This window comes from Epinephelus fuscoguttatus, linkage group LG18 (genome assembly GCF_011397635.1).
Source record: "Epinephelus fuscoguttatus linkage group LG18, E.fuscoguttatus.final_Chr_v1".
NCBI classification, from domain to species: domain Eukaryota; kingdom Metazoa; phylum Chordata; class Actinopteri; order Perciformes; family Serranidae; genus Epinephelus; species Epinephelus fuscoguttatus.
In genome coordinates this window covers 9499145-9515455 of record NC_064769.1, presented here as the reverse complement: position 1 = coordinate 9515455, position 16311 = coordinate 9499145, and the positions used below count along the sequence as shown (strand labels likewise).

At 39.0% G+C, this 16311-nt stretch overlaps 1 protein-coding gene across 1 annotated transcript; it reads left to right on the top strand.

The window, feature by feature from the left end:
* The first annotated feature begins 1231 nt into the window (after positions 1 to 1231).
* LOC125905964 (neuropeptide FF receptor 2-like) lies at positions 1232 to 3819 on the top strand. Its single transcript, XM_049604309.1, has 3 exons — positions 1232 to 1562; positions 2739 to 2838; positions 2928 to 3819. The coding sequence occupies exons 1-3, from the start codon at positions 1232 to 1234 to the stop codon at positions 3817 to 3819; spliced, it is 1323 nt and encodes a 440-aa protein (XP_049460266.1).
* The last annotated feature ends 12492 nt before the right edge of the window (positions 3820 to 16311 follow it).

Here is a 16311-nt window from a genome sequence, read left to right as displayed (position 1 = left end):
AGTGGGTCATGATTTCTGTAAAGAGACATTGCTGCTGAGTTGTTTTTTTTTTGTTTTTTTTTTAACATTTTTTTTTTTTTTTAATTTTTTTCTCTGCACGGTTTTATAGGTCACAATATTTTTTGGTGCACACCATTTTCTACTTTTGCCTGCATGCACACTTTTAGTATGGATCCTACACACTGTTTTATAAATGAGAACCCAGGCCATGATTTCTAGAAAGAGACATTGCTGTTGATTTTTTCAAATGTATTTGTTGGTGCTTTGAGCACCACAAAGTGTGGTGTGCCATCTAGTCCCATTGTACTGGAGAGAAGGCAGACATCTCTACAACTGATATTTCCAACACTCTGCAACTCACACCAAAACAATCTAGACAGATAAATAGCAAAACAGGTAAGAGGAAAAATGTGTATTTTTGATTTTGGGCTGGACTGTCCCTTTAAATACGCAATCAAGTGTGAAAATGAAATTAGATTACATGATGGAGAAATTACTTATTAAATAGTAATTATTAATTCATCATATTAACTACATCAATTCAACATTCATCACTGAGTTGCCCTGGCCTATCTGTTTATAACAGTGAAAAAATGTTCACACCGTGATTGGACAGTCTTTTAGATACACAGTAGATGTTGAGCTTCAAGACGTGAACACATCATATGAAAAAATAAAACACAAGTTTATTAGATTTAATTCAAGTCATCCTTCTGCAAAGAGCACAAGCTCAATCTTGTGGAAAATGCTTCATCCATCAAGGTGTGTAAAATCTACCAATCACATATATGTCATAAATAGTTTGAGATCAATTATAACCTCATTTCATCCCAGAATACTAGACGGGATGATTGATGCAACCAATCTGCGTGTTGCCAGCCACGCTTTGCCACTTCTCTCAGAACAGATTGGTGATTTTGCTCAGCATTATACTGGGGGTATGTGAGAGAGCATACACATGACTACTCAATCCAACCACAATAATCAAAAACCAAAGGAGCTGGCTTATTGATTTTGTTTTTTGTAATTGATTCCTTCTTCTGCTCCACAAGATTACACTCCTACTGGGAAGAAGTATGTTTTAATGAGTTCTTTTACAATTGGATGGTTTTATTGACAGAGGATATCGGATATATAACCATGTGTACTGAGTACACAATGTAATAGCTTACCCATCATTATACCACTGCCTGTCTTTATGTCTCTGTCTCTATTATACCCAGATATCACCATGACCCAGAACCTAGTTCTTAACACCAGCTGGGTGGGGGGACCGAACCCATCTAATTCCTCAAGATTGCAGGAAAACCCTGTGACCCACCAGAACATCACCTATGTTGACTTCTACCTCCACAAGCCCTCTGTGGCTGCAATCTTCACCGTCTCCTACCTGTTCATATTCCTGGTGTGCATGGTGGGCAACGGCGTGGTGTGTTTCATTGTGCTGCGCAGCAAGAACATGCGTACGGTCACCAACCTGTTTATTCTCAACCTCGCCATCAGTGACCTGCTGGTTGGCATCTTCTGCATGCCAACCACGCTGGTGGACAACATCATAACAGGTCTTTTTTTTGTAGTTCCAATTGTTCTCTCTTTAATGATATGTCAATGCTGGGTTATAATATGAAAATATTATACTCAATTTTCTCTAAAGTGCAGGAAATCAAGTCTAATTGTTTTTAGCCATTAGGAGCAAGAAGTCATATCGAAAAGTCGGTATGTGACAAGATCGGAGTGAGAATGTGCTGGGCATACTTACAAGTTCTGATAATCTCAAATGAACAGTGCTTGTATGATTTTTGAAGCCTAAATTCAATCACCAGAAGTAAAATGCTAACGGTAAAAAGCTAGTATTCAGTGTGTTGATGCTGCATAGTCTCAGTTAGCCACTAGTTAACAACTGCCTTTTTTAAGGCACACAAAACCTTCAAAAATTTCAAGTAGGGTACTTACTGATGTAATTTATGTCATAGAACAAAATGTGAAAGTCTCTTAAGCTTGACTTAATGAGAGACCTTATTTCTAACCAAAAAACAACAACACAAAATCCATCGACTTCAAGACGAGGCAACCAAGAGTTATAAAATGCTGCCTCATTTCTGGGTCATTCCTGCATATTTGCATCATCACTGTAGCCGAAATATTTTTGTAACAGAATAGTGGCACTTTCTACTGTGAAGAATGCCCAAAAAATCTTTTAAACACAACTGAACCTGTTCTAGCAGGATAATGATCCGACATTGTGGAGAAATTTACAACACCAGCAACAGTTGACATGTTTACCTGATGCTAGCATGAAGCTTCATGTAGCAGTGTAGGCTACATAATGTAGCGCTTATGTAGCATGCCTGGTGCGAATGACCATATAAAGAAATCCGCCACACTATGACCAGAGGTGTAGTGGTGGTTGATGAGGTGGGTGTACTACTAGTTAGATGAGTAGGTTACTGAGGAGGAAGTTAGTATACTCTCCCATATATTACAAGGGCTATTTGGCTGATAGGTGGGTATACGGTAAATGGCCTGAAAAAGAAGTGGTTATATCCCGCATACCTGCATATACTCCCCACTACACCACTGACTATGACATCATACTGTGAGAAAAATGGAAAAAGTGTTGGAAAGGAAGTGTTGAGAACAGAAGGACACCTGTGGTTTTTTTCACTGATACAATCCCTACAAATTAGTCATGCAGTCTGCTTTCTTTTCTTTTCTTCTCTTTTTTCTCTTTTCCACAGGATGGCCATTTGGTAGCATAGTGTGTAAGCTAAGCGGTATGGTTCAAGGGATTTCCGTGTCAGCATCTGTCTTTACTCTAGTGGCAATTGCTGTTGACAGGTGAGGGTTGCAATAGTATTACTGGTTATTATATGCTCATAAAAGACTTCTTTTCCTTTATACATTTCCTCCAATCCCCTTTGTGTCAGGTTCCGCTGCATTGTCTACCCTTTCAAGCAGAAGCTGACCATCGCCACCTCAAAGCTAATTATCGTCATTATATGGGTCCTAGCTGTGTCCATTATGTGTCCCTCTGGGGTCATGCTCCAAGTCACAAAGGAGCAGAGAGTGCGAATTGTCCTTGGTAGCAACAACACTCGCCCCTTCTACTGGTGCAGGGAAAATTGGCCCAATCAGGAAATGAGGAAAATCTATACCACCGTCCTGTTTGCCAACATCTACCTCGCTCCTCTCAGCCTTATCGTCATCATGTATGCCCGCATTGGCTTCACCCTCTCCAAGACAGCTATTCTTCAGGTGAGGGGCAGTGGAAGTATGTCTGAACAGGGTGGAGGCAACAGCAAATCTAGCATGGAGGGTCGTCACACAATTTTGAAGAAAAAGAATCGGGTGATAATGATGCTGCTGGTTGTGGCTCTGCTCTTCATCTTATCCTGGCTCCCTCTGTGGACGCTGATGATGCTGAGCGACTACGCCAGCCTGACAGAACACCAGTATCGTGTTATTAACATCTACGTGTATCCCTTAGCTCACTGGTTGGCCTTCTTCAACAGCAGCGTCAACCCAATCATCTATGGGTTCTTCAATGAGAATTTTCGTAGAGGCTTTCAAGCTGCTTTCAAATTCCAGCTGTGCTCTGAGAGCAATGGGCACCAGAAGACCTACTCGTACCGAATCCGAGGGAATGCTGTACTCCCGGTCCAGCCTGCTGTCCTCAGTAGATCAGGCTCAAGAGCCAGTTCAGTGTTAAGGAAGAATGGGAAGTGCTCATGTCAGGAAGGAGGGAGCTTGGCTGCTAAAAGTCATATCAAAGAACAGGACCTGATCATGGAGGACCTGGAAATGGTGTCTCAGATTTAGACAGAATGAGACACTGCATGAACACTTCCAGAGGACCTGAGGCTTCTGGTAGATTATGTATTGCATTTCTAAGACAATGAAAAACAGGCATCAGAAATACATGAATGTACTATATGTGTATATTTGCTCCAAGTGAATGTCAGCCTATTCTCATCCCCAGGTTGCCAAATACCAATGCTTTGTCATGTTCCACAGTGTGTGATATTGACGCCAAAGGCACCCATTAGCATCTTGATGAGACGCATAAAGCTTTCAGCGATCTCTGTAAACCAATCTGCGGCAATGCTTGATGCTGAAGGCAACTGATGTAGTATAAGGAGTGAGAAAGTTCACGTTATCTGGGAGTGGATGGGTCACACAAAAACATGACTTTCACCCAGGAGAACGCAGTTAGTGTTGCCCACTGATGTCACTCGTGTTACGTTATGTGACAAAACATCTGTATTTAATGACTTGGAAAAGAGAATGGGAGATGTATATACAACTAATTTGAAAAAGCAAATACAGAAATATGCCTGTATTGATGGGATCTAATTGCCAAAGATTTTTCATATTTCCAAACTTTATTTTGCACCATATCAATGAATTTAGTTTACTTTTAAATAAAGTCTCTACTGATTGAAATAGACTTTAAACATGAACATATATATTATTTTACATATGTATTTTCTACAGCTCTGTCTCCTAAAAATTATGTTTATTTACAAATAACTTGAAACAGCAAATGCGTTTTTGAAGGAAACAAGTGAATTACATTTTCTATTAGCATAATGAGGAAATATTGCTAATTACGTACTTGCCAAGTCACAGAAATGTTGATACAGTTCAGCAATACACTATCCAGTAACCACAGCATTATTTTTTAATTACCCCTTGTTTGATTAACATTTTACCGTAATCACAGTCTAAAATAGCACCAGTAGGACAAGTGGTATAACTGTTTACAGTGCAGCCAAACAAAGTCACATTAAAGCAGTTGGTTTTGGTGGCATTCCAGGCATTTTTGATGAACCTTACCGTGTTGATTGTTTATATTGTTTGTTTGTTGTGCACATATTGTAAACCTATCAAACTTTGTCAACTCTCTCTGCAAACTCTCTGAGCAGGTGATGTAATACCTGTAAGATTTTTACGAATGGCACCATGGTGCAATTCAGTTTTTATTCATAAGGGCACTGAACCTTACTCTTACCCCTGATAGTTTTTAATGTTTCAGGAAGAATGAAGGCCTATCTAGACATCTTGGACGATTGATGATACTGCGTTTAGAATAGTGCATCTCTCAAGGGTGAAGTACAAGGTAGTGTGATGAGATATTGTGTCAACTTCCTCCAGTCAAAGTGCATGTTCTAATGCCTTGAGGCAGTTGCGCTGAGTTGATGGCTGTGACAAGCAGTAACAGGGGAACAGGATTGCAGGCTCAGTTGGAAAGCCTCCTGTTCTCTGCTTGCGCATGGGGTGATTTGAAATTTGAACACTTTAAACACTACCATGTCAAAGGGTAGAAATTTCCATTTACTAGCACACTAGTAACTAATAGATAAGCATTAGGATTCTGGAAAAGAAGAAGCGTGTGGAGTCTCACCTGAGAGCACAGCATATAAATTGAGATGAGACCTACTAAGCCAACACGAAGCACAAATGCATAATATAATGCTTGATAGGCATTCAGAACCATTTGACCATGACATCTGTGCTTAACTACACATTATGTGTTTATATCATCATCAGAAAACCTTCAGGGCTTAACCAACAATAAACTTCCTCATTACAGTATGTTCTGTACGGTATACTTGCATAATGATAGTATTCTTTTGTCATTGCCACAGAGGGTTACAGCTGTGTCAAGACAGCACTGTTGTAAAAATGATGTAATTTTTTAATTTTTATTTTTATAAGGTGTGGGCTCTTTTTCCTCACATAAGTACATTTTAATCCTCATAATTAGCTCAGGATGTTAACAGTGCTGATACTGATACTGGAGCAGGATAACATGTACAGTTAAGAATCATAATTGTAAAATGTTCAATTTGCTGGAAATTCTTGTATTAACTTATTCTCATCGTTATTATAAAATCCAGTTTTTGTCACTATTAGTGCTTAAATAATTGTCATTTTTAACTTTTTGTAGTCAGTATTTGGCAAGCTGCAGTATGTGATGTGTTTGTGCCAAAATCTTTAAGGTATCTTATGAAGTTTTTTTTTTTTTTTTTTTACCACTAGTGATGATACAGAGCAATGTATTTTATGTGAGTCCCTCCTTTGTAGTTGTGTCTAAATGGTAACCCCAGATTTGGAGAACTTGAGTGTGATTTCATATCCCATGTTTCAAGATACAATTTCAACTCAAACTATGATCTGTCCCTAACCCCAACCAAGACCTTTACCATGGCAACACCATAAAACAGTGAGACAAGAGAAATCTAATGTAGCCTGCCAGAGATTTTCACAAATATAGTGTTACCATCTAGCCACAACCTTCTTTTGTGAGTTTGTGACATTGTTTTTCAAATGTCTGTGTGAGCACCACCAGCCAAGCTCCATCTAGTTCCATTATTTTCAAGAAAAGGCAGACATCTCTATGGCAGATATCTTTAACACTCAGCAACTCACACCAAAACAATCTGAATTGAAAAATAGCACTACAGGTAAGGGAGAAAATATGTATTTTTGTATTGCGAGTGAACTGTCTCCTTAAAGCGTTAAATAATGTGACAAATAATAATAATGATGATGATTCATAAAGCCTTTGCTTTCTTTAAAAACCTGCTACTAAGTAAGTTCTATGTGATGAAGTGCTTGTGTCAGTGAAGGTGGGACTCTTGTTACTTGTAGTTTCTTTTTTGTATGCGTGTGCATGCCTCCCTTGATAACATTAGTGAGGATACTTCACCATGTTCCTCCTAAAAACTCATTCTTCAAGTCTTACATTTAAGCCGGTTATAAGAATGCTCTTCATGACATTATTGACAGCGACAAAATAACCAGCCTCAGGGATAGAAAGAAAAGGAGATTACCTCACTGATAGAGCATGAAGTGCACAGTGTATTTAATATATACTGGATTGGTTTTTCGGATTATTTTGATGAAAGTGGCTGTTTTTTTTTTGGTTTGGTTCTTAGCCAATCTGCACATAGATTTCACTGAGCAGGTTTATTGATCAGTTACCACAAGAAAGATGTAAAGAAATATGGAAAATATTCCTCTGTATGACTGCACTTGTGTGTGAACCTGTCTGTCTTATTATACATGGATACAAAAATGTATATTCCAGCCACCCCCTTTTGGCTTATTACATACTTTGATATTTGTATTTGAACAATATGGATAAATAAAGTCTAAAGTGGATAAATAAAGTCTACCGCCTAAAGTCTTTGCTGCTTGTTTGCAAAGTCGTTAGTGATCATTATTGTTACATCACAGTGGTAAGGCTGCAGACAACAAGGGCAGGTTCTGTGAGAGACAATGTTAGATATTTACAGGAATTATAATGATTTCGCTAAAGATCCAAAAATAGGTGATTTACTGTGTTACATTTTAGCCTTCATTATGAAAACATGACTTCTTGAAGTTTTGATGACTGAGTGCCAATTTCACAGAGCCAGCATATGATTTAGATGTGCACAGGAAAAGTGCATACATGAAACAAATTTTTTTTCCCCATCTCACTTCTACATTAAACTGCTGAGTTGTTGTTGCTTTAGCAGGGATAATACAATGTAATTACCATGACACTCATGATGTGCCACTAGTTGCCATGCAACCAGTAGCCCTCTACAAGTTGTCATACCTGATCTGACAGATGCTTGTTAGGGGGGTCTCAGTTTGACACAGGAGCCAAGTAGTGTATTAAATGTAAAGGTGTTGAACTGCGGATGATTAAAATACGATACATGCATTTCATGTCATGTTCGGGAGCTGTACAAAATGTTTCTGAAGGCTGCCATTAGCTCAGGGGTTTAGTCTCCTCTGTATTAAAATAATGAGGCATGCTACATTCTGTGTTTATTACTGTCAACAAATCCCATGAAAAGACAGAAGCCAACAATGTGTTAGCTCAACTCTCAAGACTTTCTCTCATGTCTGTGGCTCCCAGACTCCAGCCACAGACTGTGTAAAAATAATGGATGTAGCCACCATGATGTTGCTTAGTGGTTTGTTGACTGCTATTTCGAGGCCATAAGTTTTCACCATCATTTTTGGAGCCATATTTGGATGAGAGGATGGTGCTGTGGAGGAGTGAGGGGTGGATCTGACTCAGAGGCTCTGGTGACATCTGACAGACAACCTGTCACTCAAAGCTTCTCTGCCCTTAATTGTGCATAAACTTAAGCCTTAATAAAATATAAACAGGTGAGTTTTATAAAAATAAAAATAAAAAAAAAAACAAAAAACATACAGTTGTGATTAATGGTGAAATTAGCTAGAGAGACTGAAAGCGTTTTTTGTTGTTTTTATTTGTTCACCGTGAAGTTGTGCATTTTTACATGGTGGTCTATGGGATTTGACCACAGACTGTATAAATAATGGACGTAGCTACTGTGACGTCACCTATTGGTTTGTGGACTCCCATTTTGAAGCCTTTTGGCCATCACCATCTTCATTTTTTAAGCCAGAAGTGACCATATTTGAACGAAAGGCTGGAGCTGTGGAGTAGTCAATTTGTCTGACTGTTGTACTTTGACACAAACAACAGATTTTTCCTTTTAGAATGAGGCTAAAGTGAGACGCAAAATTATTTTTATTGCTGAAAACAAGACATCCCATATGGACTTTTTTTTCTTTTTTTTAAAGATTATTTTTTTGGGCTTTTGCCTTTAATGAACAGGACTGAGTGAAATGGGGTAAGAGAGCAACACGCAGCAAATGGTTGCAAGCCGGAGTCGAGCCTGCGACCGCTGCATCGAGGCATCGCCTCTGTACATGGGGCGCTATCCACTATGCTACCGATGCCCCATCCCATATGGACTTTTATACCTAAAATTAATTCAACCTAGAATTAATAATGTCTCAGGTCCTTGTATCACTGGGTTTAAAAAACAGTTGGAAATCATAAGCCAAATGAAAACACTTGGATTATGCTCAAAGGGATCAAAGGGATAAACATACAATGTGTTGGGTTTGGAACATTATTACTGTATCTCATACAGACGAAATAATCATCATGTTTTTTTTACACAGAACAAACTACTTTGATAAACATCCAATTCTAAACACGCAGCTGTTAAACTGAGATTTTCTCTTTCACTTGTTTACTTATTTCAGACGTGTTTCATAAGTTTAAACTTTAACCAAATTATAGTGAGGTAGAGACATTCTGTGGAGAAACCCTCCAATAAAAGGGTTGATAAAACACATCTCTGTCACATTCTGATATATTACTGAATCTCTATTTCAGTTTTCTCCTCTCACTTTCATCATCTTGTGTAGACATATTTTTGGGTTTAGGATTATTACTTCTCTTATTCCTGCTCTGTTGCCATAGTTATATTTCTCAGAGGAGTATGTTTTGTCATTTTTGGGAGATGTCACAACCTGGCCTAAGGCTGCACAGAGGATTGGAGCAAGTAAAAATATGTTTATGTTACATAACTAAAAGGGAAATTAAGACTAACAATGTTGCTTTCCTTAAGGAAAACTGTGGTGAAAACGACCTTTTCTCCATGATGAAAACAAAACAATGAAGAGCAAAAAATAGATCTTGATAACAAAAACTACGACAAAATCAATGTTTTATTTTTGATAATGACATTAGATATTACAAAAATGTTAGTGGTGGGCTATCAGACATTGTAAGCCGAGAACGGCCGTGCTTGCAGTTATATTTAAATGAGCGACAGGCTGGTAAACACCAGTAAAACATCTGCGCCAGGATGTTTTGCTAGCCAGCGAAAACATTCAGCAGCGCCAGCCATTGGTGCAAGTTCGGAGCCTGGAGCCTATCTCAGCTGACATTGGGCGAGAGGCAGGGTACACCCTGGACAGGTCGCCAGACTATCGCAGGGCTGACACATAGAGACAAACAACCATTCACGCTCACATTCACACCTACGGACAATTTAGAGTTATCAGTTAACCTAGTCCCCAATCTGCATGTTTTTGGACTGTGGAAGGAAGCCGGAAAGCCCAGAGAGAACCCACGCTGACACGGGGAGAACATGCAAACTCTGCACAGAAGGGCTCCCACGCTCGGGATCGAATCGGCAACCCTCTTGCTATGAGGCGACAGTGCTAACCACCACACCACCGTGCTGCCCCATTGGTGCGAGTTGTGAGCTGTAATTCAGCAGTAAATAATTAGCCATGAGTGTCTGGCTGTAAATGGTTGAGCTGCTGAATGGATTTGTGGAGTCTGTTAGTTGCAGTCGGTTGCAGCAGTGGCTGTTAGCGGTTAGCGCCACTTGTTAGCCACTGAATGGCAGTGGGGCAAGAAGCCACCAGCCTCCAGACTTCACAGTTGATCCCTGCAGGATTCCAAACCCGGACTGAGGTAGGAGGCTCAGTTATCCGTGAGTGTAACTGTGCTGTAAGTAAACAGTCTGATCGCAGCAGAGTTTTTTCTGACAGAAATGAATGTTTAGTTTTAATCACCAACTCTGTGAGAGGAGGAGTTTAAACCTCATGACTGATGTTGCAGACTCAGAAAGAATTCAGGCTTTATTAAGTTATTTTCTGCTTCTTAACAGTTGAAACATAGAAAACATAAAGACTAAAAGCTGACTAGAATGTTTTTAATTTTTATCGACTAAAACTAGACTTAAACTATGGAGGATAAAAATGACTAAAATGTGACTAAAATTAATAAGCATTATCATCTCAAAACTAAGACTAAGACTAAATCTAAAATAGCTTTCAAAATTAACATTGCAAACAAACTAAATACAACAAAACCAAACAGGTTCGAAGTGAGGGGAGCCAGACCAGATGAGCTGAATCTCCCAGATGACCTGACTCCGCCCACCAGGCTCATGAAAGGAGAGGCCCAACCCAATCACCTCATGGTGGCTACAGGAACAGTCAACAGGTCACCAAACTTATCAAACTAATTTCTGCAGAACAACTTTAATCTAGACAGAAGTGGTGGACAGACCAACTGCCCCCTTGTGTGGCTATAAGTAAATCTGAATTTATACTGGAACATTTACACTACAAAGTAAGTATGTTAAAGAATAGGCCTACTTATTTTGCTTATTTATTTTGCTCATTTAGAAAAACCCGTTTTAAATAGTAGATATGGCTCTTTACATAATTGACCTATGGCTAAGTCCCGCCCTCAAATGCAATGTGCCAATCACAGTGCGTATAGCCATTCCCATACACTCGGACATTCTCTGCCTGGACGTTCATTAATGAACCTGCATTTCAATTGAAATGCATTACATTAAGTCAGTTTCGTTTGGTTTTATGAGCTTTTTCGGAGATTTGAAGTTTAAAAAATGGTCAAACGGTGTGCATGGGGTACATGCAACTCTGACACAAGGTATCCTGAGAGGCTGGGCAACGAGGTGTATTTTTTTACACTCTCTTAAACCACATCTCAACCGAGAAAAGTGTCTCCTTTGGATAAAGTTGTGTGGTAATGGTAGACCACAATATAAACTCAATGTGAATAAGATTAACAAGGATGTCTACAATCTGTTCTAAGGTAAGTCAACATCGTGTTTGAGGCAACATATTGTCACTTTGCTGGAAAGAAATATAAAGTTATCTTTAACATCTCTAGCTAACATTAGCTAAAGTTAGTCTAACGTTAGCTCCTAGCTGCGTTGTTCATCATGTCACCTTGTTTGCTGGGAGTTCATTAGCCTGTTTTGTTCTAGGTTGTACTTTGGTGATCATACATCATTGTTAGCTGTTGTCCAAAGGGCTCTATTTAAGCTAACGTTAACTTCTGGAGCTTAGCTTCATTAATTTATCTGTAATCGCAGAGATAGCAAAGGTTGGCAAACGTTATGCTGAATGATTCAGTGTAAATACTGTAGCACCAAACTAACAGAGAGACAGTCTTAGTAAAGATGGTAAAAAGGCCGTTATCCTTTTCTCATACTCTGAGCCAAAAACCTTAACTTCAGTGGCACTTTAACTTGTTGTCTTTGATGGCGACAGCAACGAGATGTGGTTCACAAGCGTACACTGTGACCTGTAAATTTTGGCTTGTAATTTAAGCTTTTCATCGACCTTCTCGACAATTTAATGATGAATATATCCCAATGTGTAGTTTAGGCCCTTTTGGTTACTTGTCAATGACATCTGATCGTTATGTCTCCAAAAATCATCAATTGCCTCCTGCAAAATGTCATGTACTGTGACACCTGCCATAGCACCCAGTCAATGAATGTTGATAGTTTGTCCGAGTGAGTGGAGGGGGCGTGGCTTAGCCATAGGTCAATTGTTTTTTCCATTTACATTGGTTTTGTTGAGGTGGCCTATGTGACCCCTCCCCATCTGCCTTGTTTGACAACTTACTTTACTTTCTTTTACTTTATATACGTTAAAAAAATATCAAAACATTCTTGAATGCAGGTACTATGGTTGGTCTGGTTCCCTTTGGTTAAAGGTCACACTATAACAAGACATGTTTCACACCAAACATTTTTTACCAAATTGCACATTGTTCATTGAAAAACATCCTGTCCCTCAAGCAACCATTGGGTTGCATTCATTGTACTGTGCTTCAACAATATACTCACATAGTTACAGTGTTGCTAGAAGGCAACCCTCATGTTGGTACACTGAAGGATGCTCTGACCTTCAGACTTGTGAGTCGGCTTTCAGAAAGCACTGCAATAATGAAACTCTATACTGGGTGTTTTTGTGTCTAGAAACATTAATATGATACATATGAGCGAATGTAACAACATCTCTGGTTTGCAGAAATGAACTATGCCAGCATCTTCTTCTGGCGTCTGGGATTGAGAGGCCTGCTCAGAGTGGGCTGTCACGCAAGCAAGATTTGTTGAGGCCTTTATTGTGTTTTTGCAGCCATAGTGCACCCATACGGTGGAGATTTGATGCTGACAGTACAAAGACATACCTGCCCTCCAGCTGGGCTAAATAGACTTGAATGTCAGAGGACTAACATGGGATCAGAGAGGGGCTTGTCTACTAGAAAGTTTAACGAAGAGCAAGCAGAAATATGTGCGTCTTCCTCTGAGGGTGAAGTCCTGCAGCACCAGCAGCTCTGTGATCATGGGACAGGTGGACAGAGAAGTTACTTTGAAGTAAACATACTTGCACTGAGGATGATGAACACTGGTAATACAGCTCTATCTTGACTGTTTGTTCAATGATAGGTGGACCTTAGCACCTTAGAGGCCTTTTTTAAAACAAGAGATTGTTTTATGTATTTAGACTACCAGAGTGTTAAGTATGCTACATTATTATGTTATTTTAGGGGACATGTAAATTTGTATTATACAATTAAATTGCTTTGAAACAATGCCTGGGGTGAGCTTTGAGATGGGGACATGTAACTCTTATATAATTCCCATTTTAACTGAACAATAAGAATAAATATGCATTGTCAGTATACAGGAGTAAATATTACTGCAAACATTAGCTGAGTCTGCTGATTAGAGGATGTGATTTTAAGCTCATGAAAACTGTTCAGATTTTATGTGTAGACTTGACCAAAACCAAACCAAAAACAATATTCGACTGCATTTCATCTCATCTTGTTTAATGTCATTTTGTGTCATCTCTTCTCAACACATTCCCAGCTAGTCAAAAGCAGCAATTTGATCATTGGCCCTATGTGCAAAGGAGGCAGTCAGGTGACATAGTCTGTGTGGAGATGAAGTCAAGGTGGATGGATGGGTGACACAAATACAGGACTTTGATCCAGGAGGACACTGTTCGTGTCCTGTGTGAAAGTATGAAAGTTGACTTGTGTAATGCACTTAACTTACAGTGCATCATGTACTGTATTTAATTCAAGTTAGGTTACGTACCAAGTTGCCCTCATTCCCATGTCATCAAATACCCTTTAACATCTGCATCAGATGCAGAGTAGTCTCCTAGGTGAAACCATAAAACATGGCTAATGTGAAATGTTGCAGTTAGGTTAAGGAAACAGAAAAACTTGGTTAGGTTAAGAACAACGATAATAGTTTGGGTTAGTATGTTTATTAAGGGGTTACAGTTAGACATAATGTGATGTAAATATGTGACATGAGATGACCTAACTATGTGATGTACGTACATGGCTTAACATAACATCATGTTAAAATAAGTCAACATTGACTTTTGGTTTCACACTAGGGTTGGGAATCTCTCTGTGATAGACAATTCGATACGTATCTAGATACACGGGTTACGATACGATTCAAAAACGATATATTTTTAATACAGAATGATTTGATACGATTCGATACAGTGTAGAACCGATATGATTCGATACGATTCTGTGGTTAACATTTGTTGATGTAGACATTAATCATACATTGTAAAATAAAGAAGCTAATTCTATAAAAGTGACATTCTTACAGTATTTTCAAATTTGTAAAAGACCACACCCCCAAGCATTGTTGCTGTATGGCACTGGCAAAAATAAAATGAAAAGTCAAACAATAACAAAATCACATGTCAAATGTATTTATTTTTAGACATGGACCAAAAAAAGACTTGCTGAATGAACATCATTTTGTTGGATGGGATCAGTATAAAAATGAGAAGAAGTTTTAAACTTTAAGTGAAGTGAACTTTAAGTAAAATTTGTGTGTAGTAGTGTTTTAAACCTACTTGTTGTGTTGTTTTTATGGTATTGTCTGTGGGTTTTTTTATGTATCTTATATGGACTAGGGTCTGGAACAAAGTTTATTATAACGCTGTACAATATAAACATAAAGCAGAATAAAATAATAACATGCAATGTAGGGGCAGAATCTGACATCTCCTGTTAATAGTTGATATCATGGACTGTGATGACTAGCAGCTTATCACTGACAGCATGTCAGACTATTTCTCTGTGTTTGCCACAATCTGTGTTTGTCATTTATAAAAAGATAAATCACTTTTCTATAATACATCAATGATATTTCAATGGAATAAATTACCTATTGACTTATTCAGGAATACGTATTTCTGTCTGTGTCTGTGACCCCGTGTTCAACTCACAACCGGCAGGATTTGCCTTTAGTTTCTGCTGCGGCTTGGCTGCTCCCTGGTTTATCCAACCAGCATTAGCTTCTGTTCCTCATCTCCACCGGTCAAGCCGGCGCTGATGTTTACATCCATTATCGTCGTCAGTAATGCCTGCTACAGAGCATGCCACCGGGCCGGCTCTCGCGTTGTTTTCGAGTTGCAAACTGTTAAAGCCAGTCAACCGATTGCTAGTCTCGCAATACCCGAATCCATGACTCTACAATCGATTCATATAAGGATTCATGGCTGATTCGTATCGATTGAGGAGGCTGCTACCAATGTAGCCATATCTCTCGCTTGTCAAACCGGATATCCGGTCGTATCGGTTAATCGTTCCCAACCCTATTTCACACAGGACACAAACAGTGGTCTTCTGGGTGAAAGTCCTGTGTCCCTGACTTTTCACTCTTTATAGCAGTTACTCTGAGTGTCTAATATTGCCGTGATGGGTTTACACTGGGATTAGTTGAAAGCCTGGTGTGTTTCATACAGATCCTAAAGAGATCCTTGTGTATCGGGCACCGTGTATCTGAATTTCCAGGTTAGTTGTCACCAAGATTTAAATCAGTTACATTTTATTCATAAAGCCCAATATCACAAATTACAATTTACCTGGAGGGCCTTATAGCATACAACATCCCCCTGTTTTAAGACCCTCACAGCAGACAAGGAAAAACTCACCCCCCCAAAAAAGGATGAGTTTATAGGTCCACTGTATGTACTCAGTGAAGCAGAGAATAGCAACACTGGCAGAGGATACACAGTAATTGAATTATTGACTTTTACATTCCGGTCGTTATTCCTCAAGGTGCTGTCTCCGATAATGTTGTACTCCTAATTGTTGTATGTGTACTGTAACCTATGACTGTAAGAAGACAGCTGATGTGTTTTATTGTTTAATAAACCAAAATGTCAGCACTCAGAGAAATATGTGTCATCTCCTTCAGAAAGGCAGAAATAAATGTGAAAGGTCATACAAATAATGAAAAACTCCAAATGACCCATGCTAGTCTGGCAAATAAAGCATAAAAACATAAATAAATGTTGGTGTAGACATTCTCCTACCAAGAGTGACACCAAAAGAACAATGAGGTCAGATGTGATCAACAGTTATTATTACAGTTGATTAGCCAAGGCCACGATAAACTATCTATTAAATCTGTGTCCTATGGGTGAAGAGAAAATGGATTGTCTTCTCAACAGATTAAAGTCACCTTCTGGGGCTACAAATCTCCAAAAGCCATTAGTGTGTCTACCTCCAGCAATATCTCTGTCCCTGCTCCTCCATTAGGTTTACGTGTCATTTTACGTGTGATTTTCATCAAGAAGACATATGTGCCGCTTTGTTTC

Excerpts from the sequence above, each read along its gene's own strand:
- LOC125905964 (XM_049604309.1), top strand. The coding sequence starts at position 1,232 with ATGACCCAGAACCTAGTTCTTAACACCAGCTGGGTGGGGGGACCGAAC. Across the intron at positions 1,563-2,738 it reads GGTGGACAACATCATAACAG|GATGGCCATTTGGTAGCATA; the intron begins GTCTTTTTTTTG and ends TCTTTTCCACAG. Across the intron at positions 2,839-2,927 it reads GTGGCAATTGCTGTTGACAG|GTTCCGCTGCATTGTCTACC; the intron begins GTGAGGGTTGCA and ends CCTTTGTGTCAG.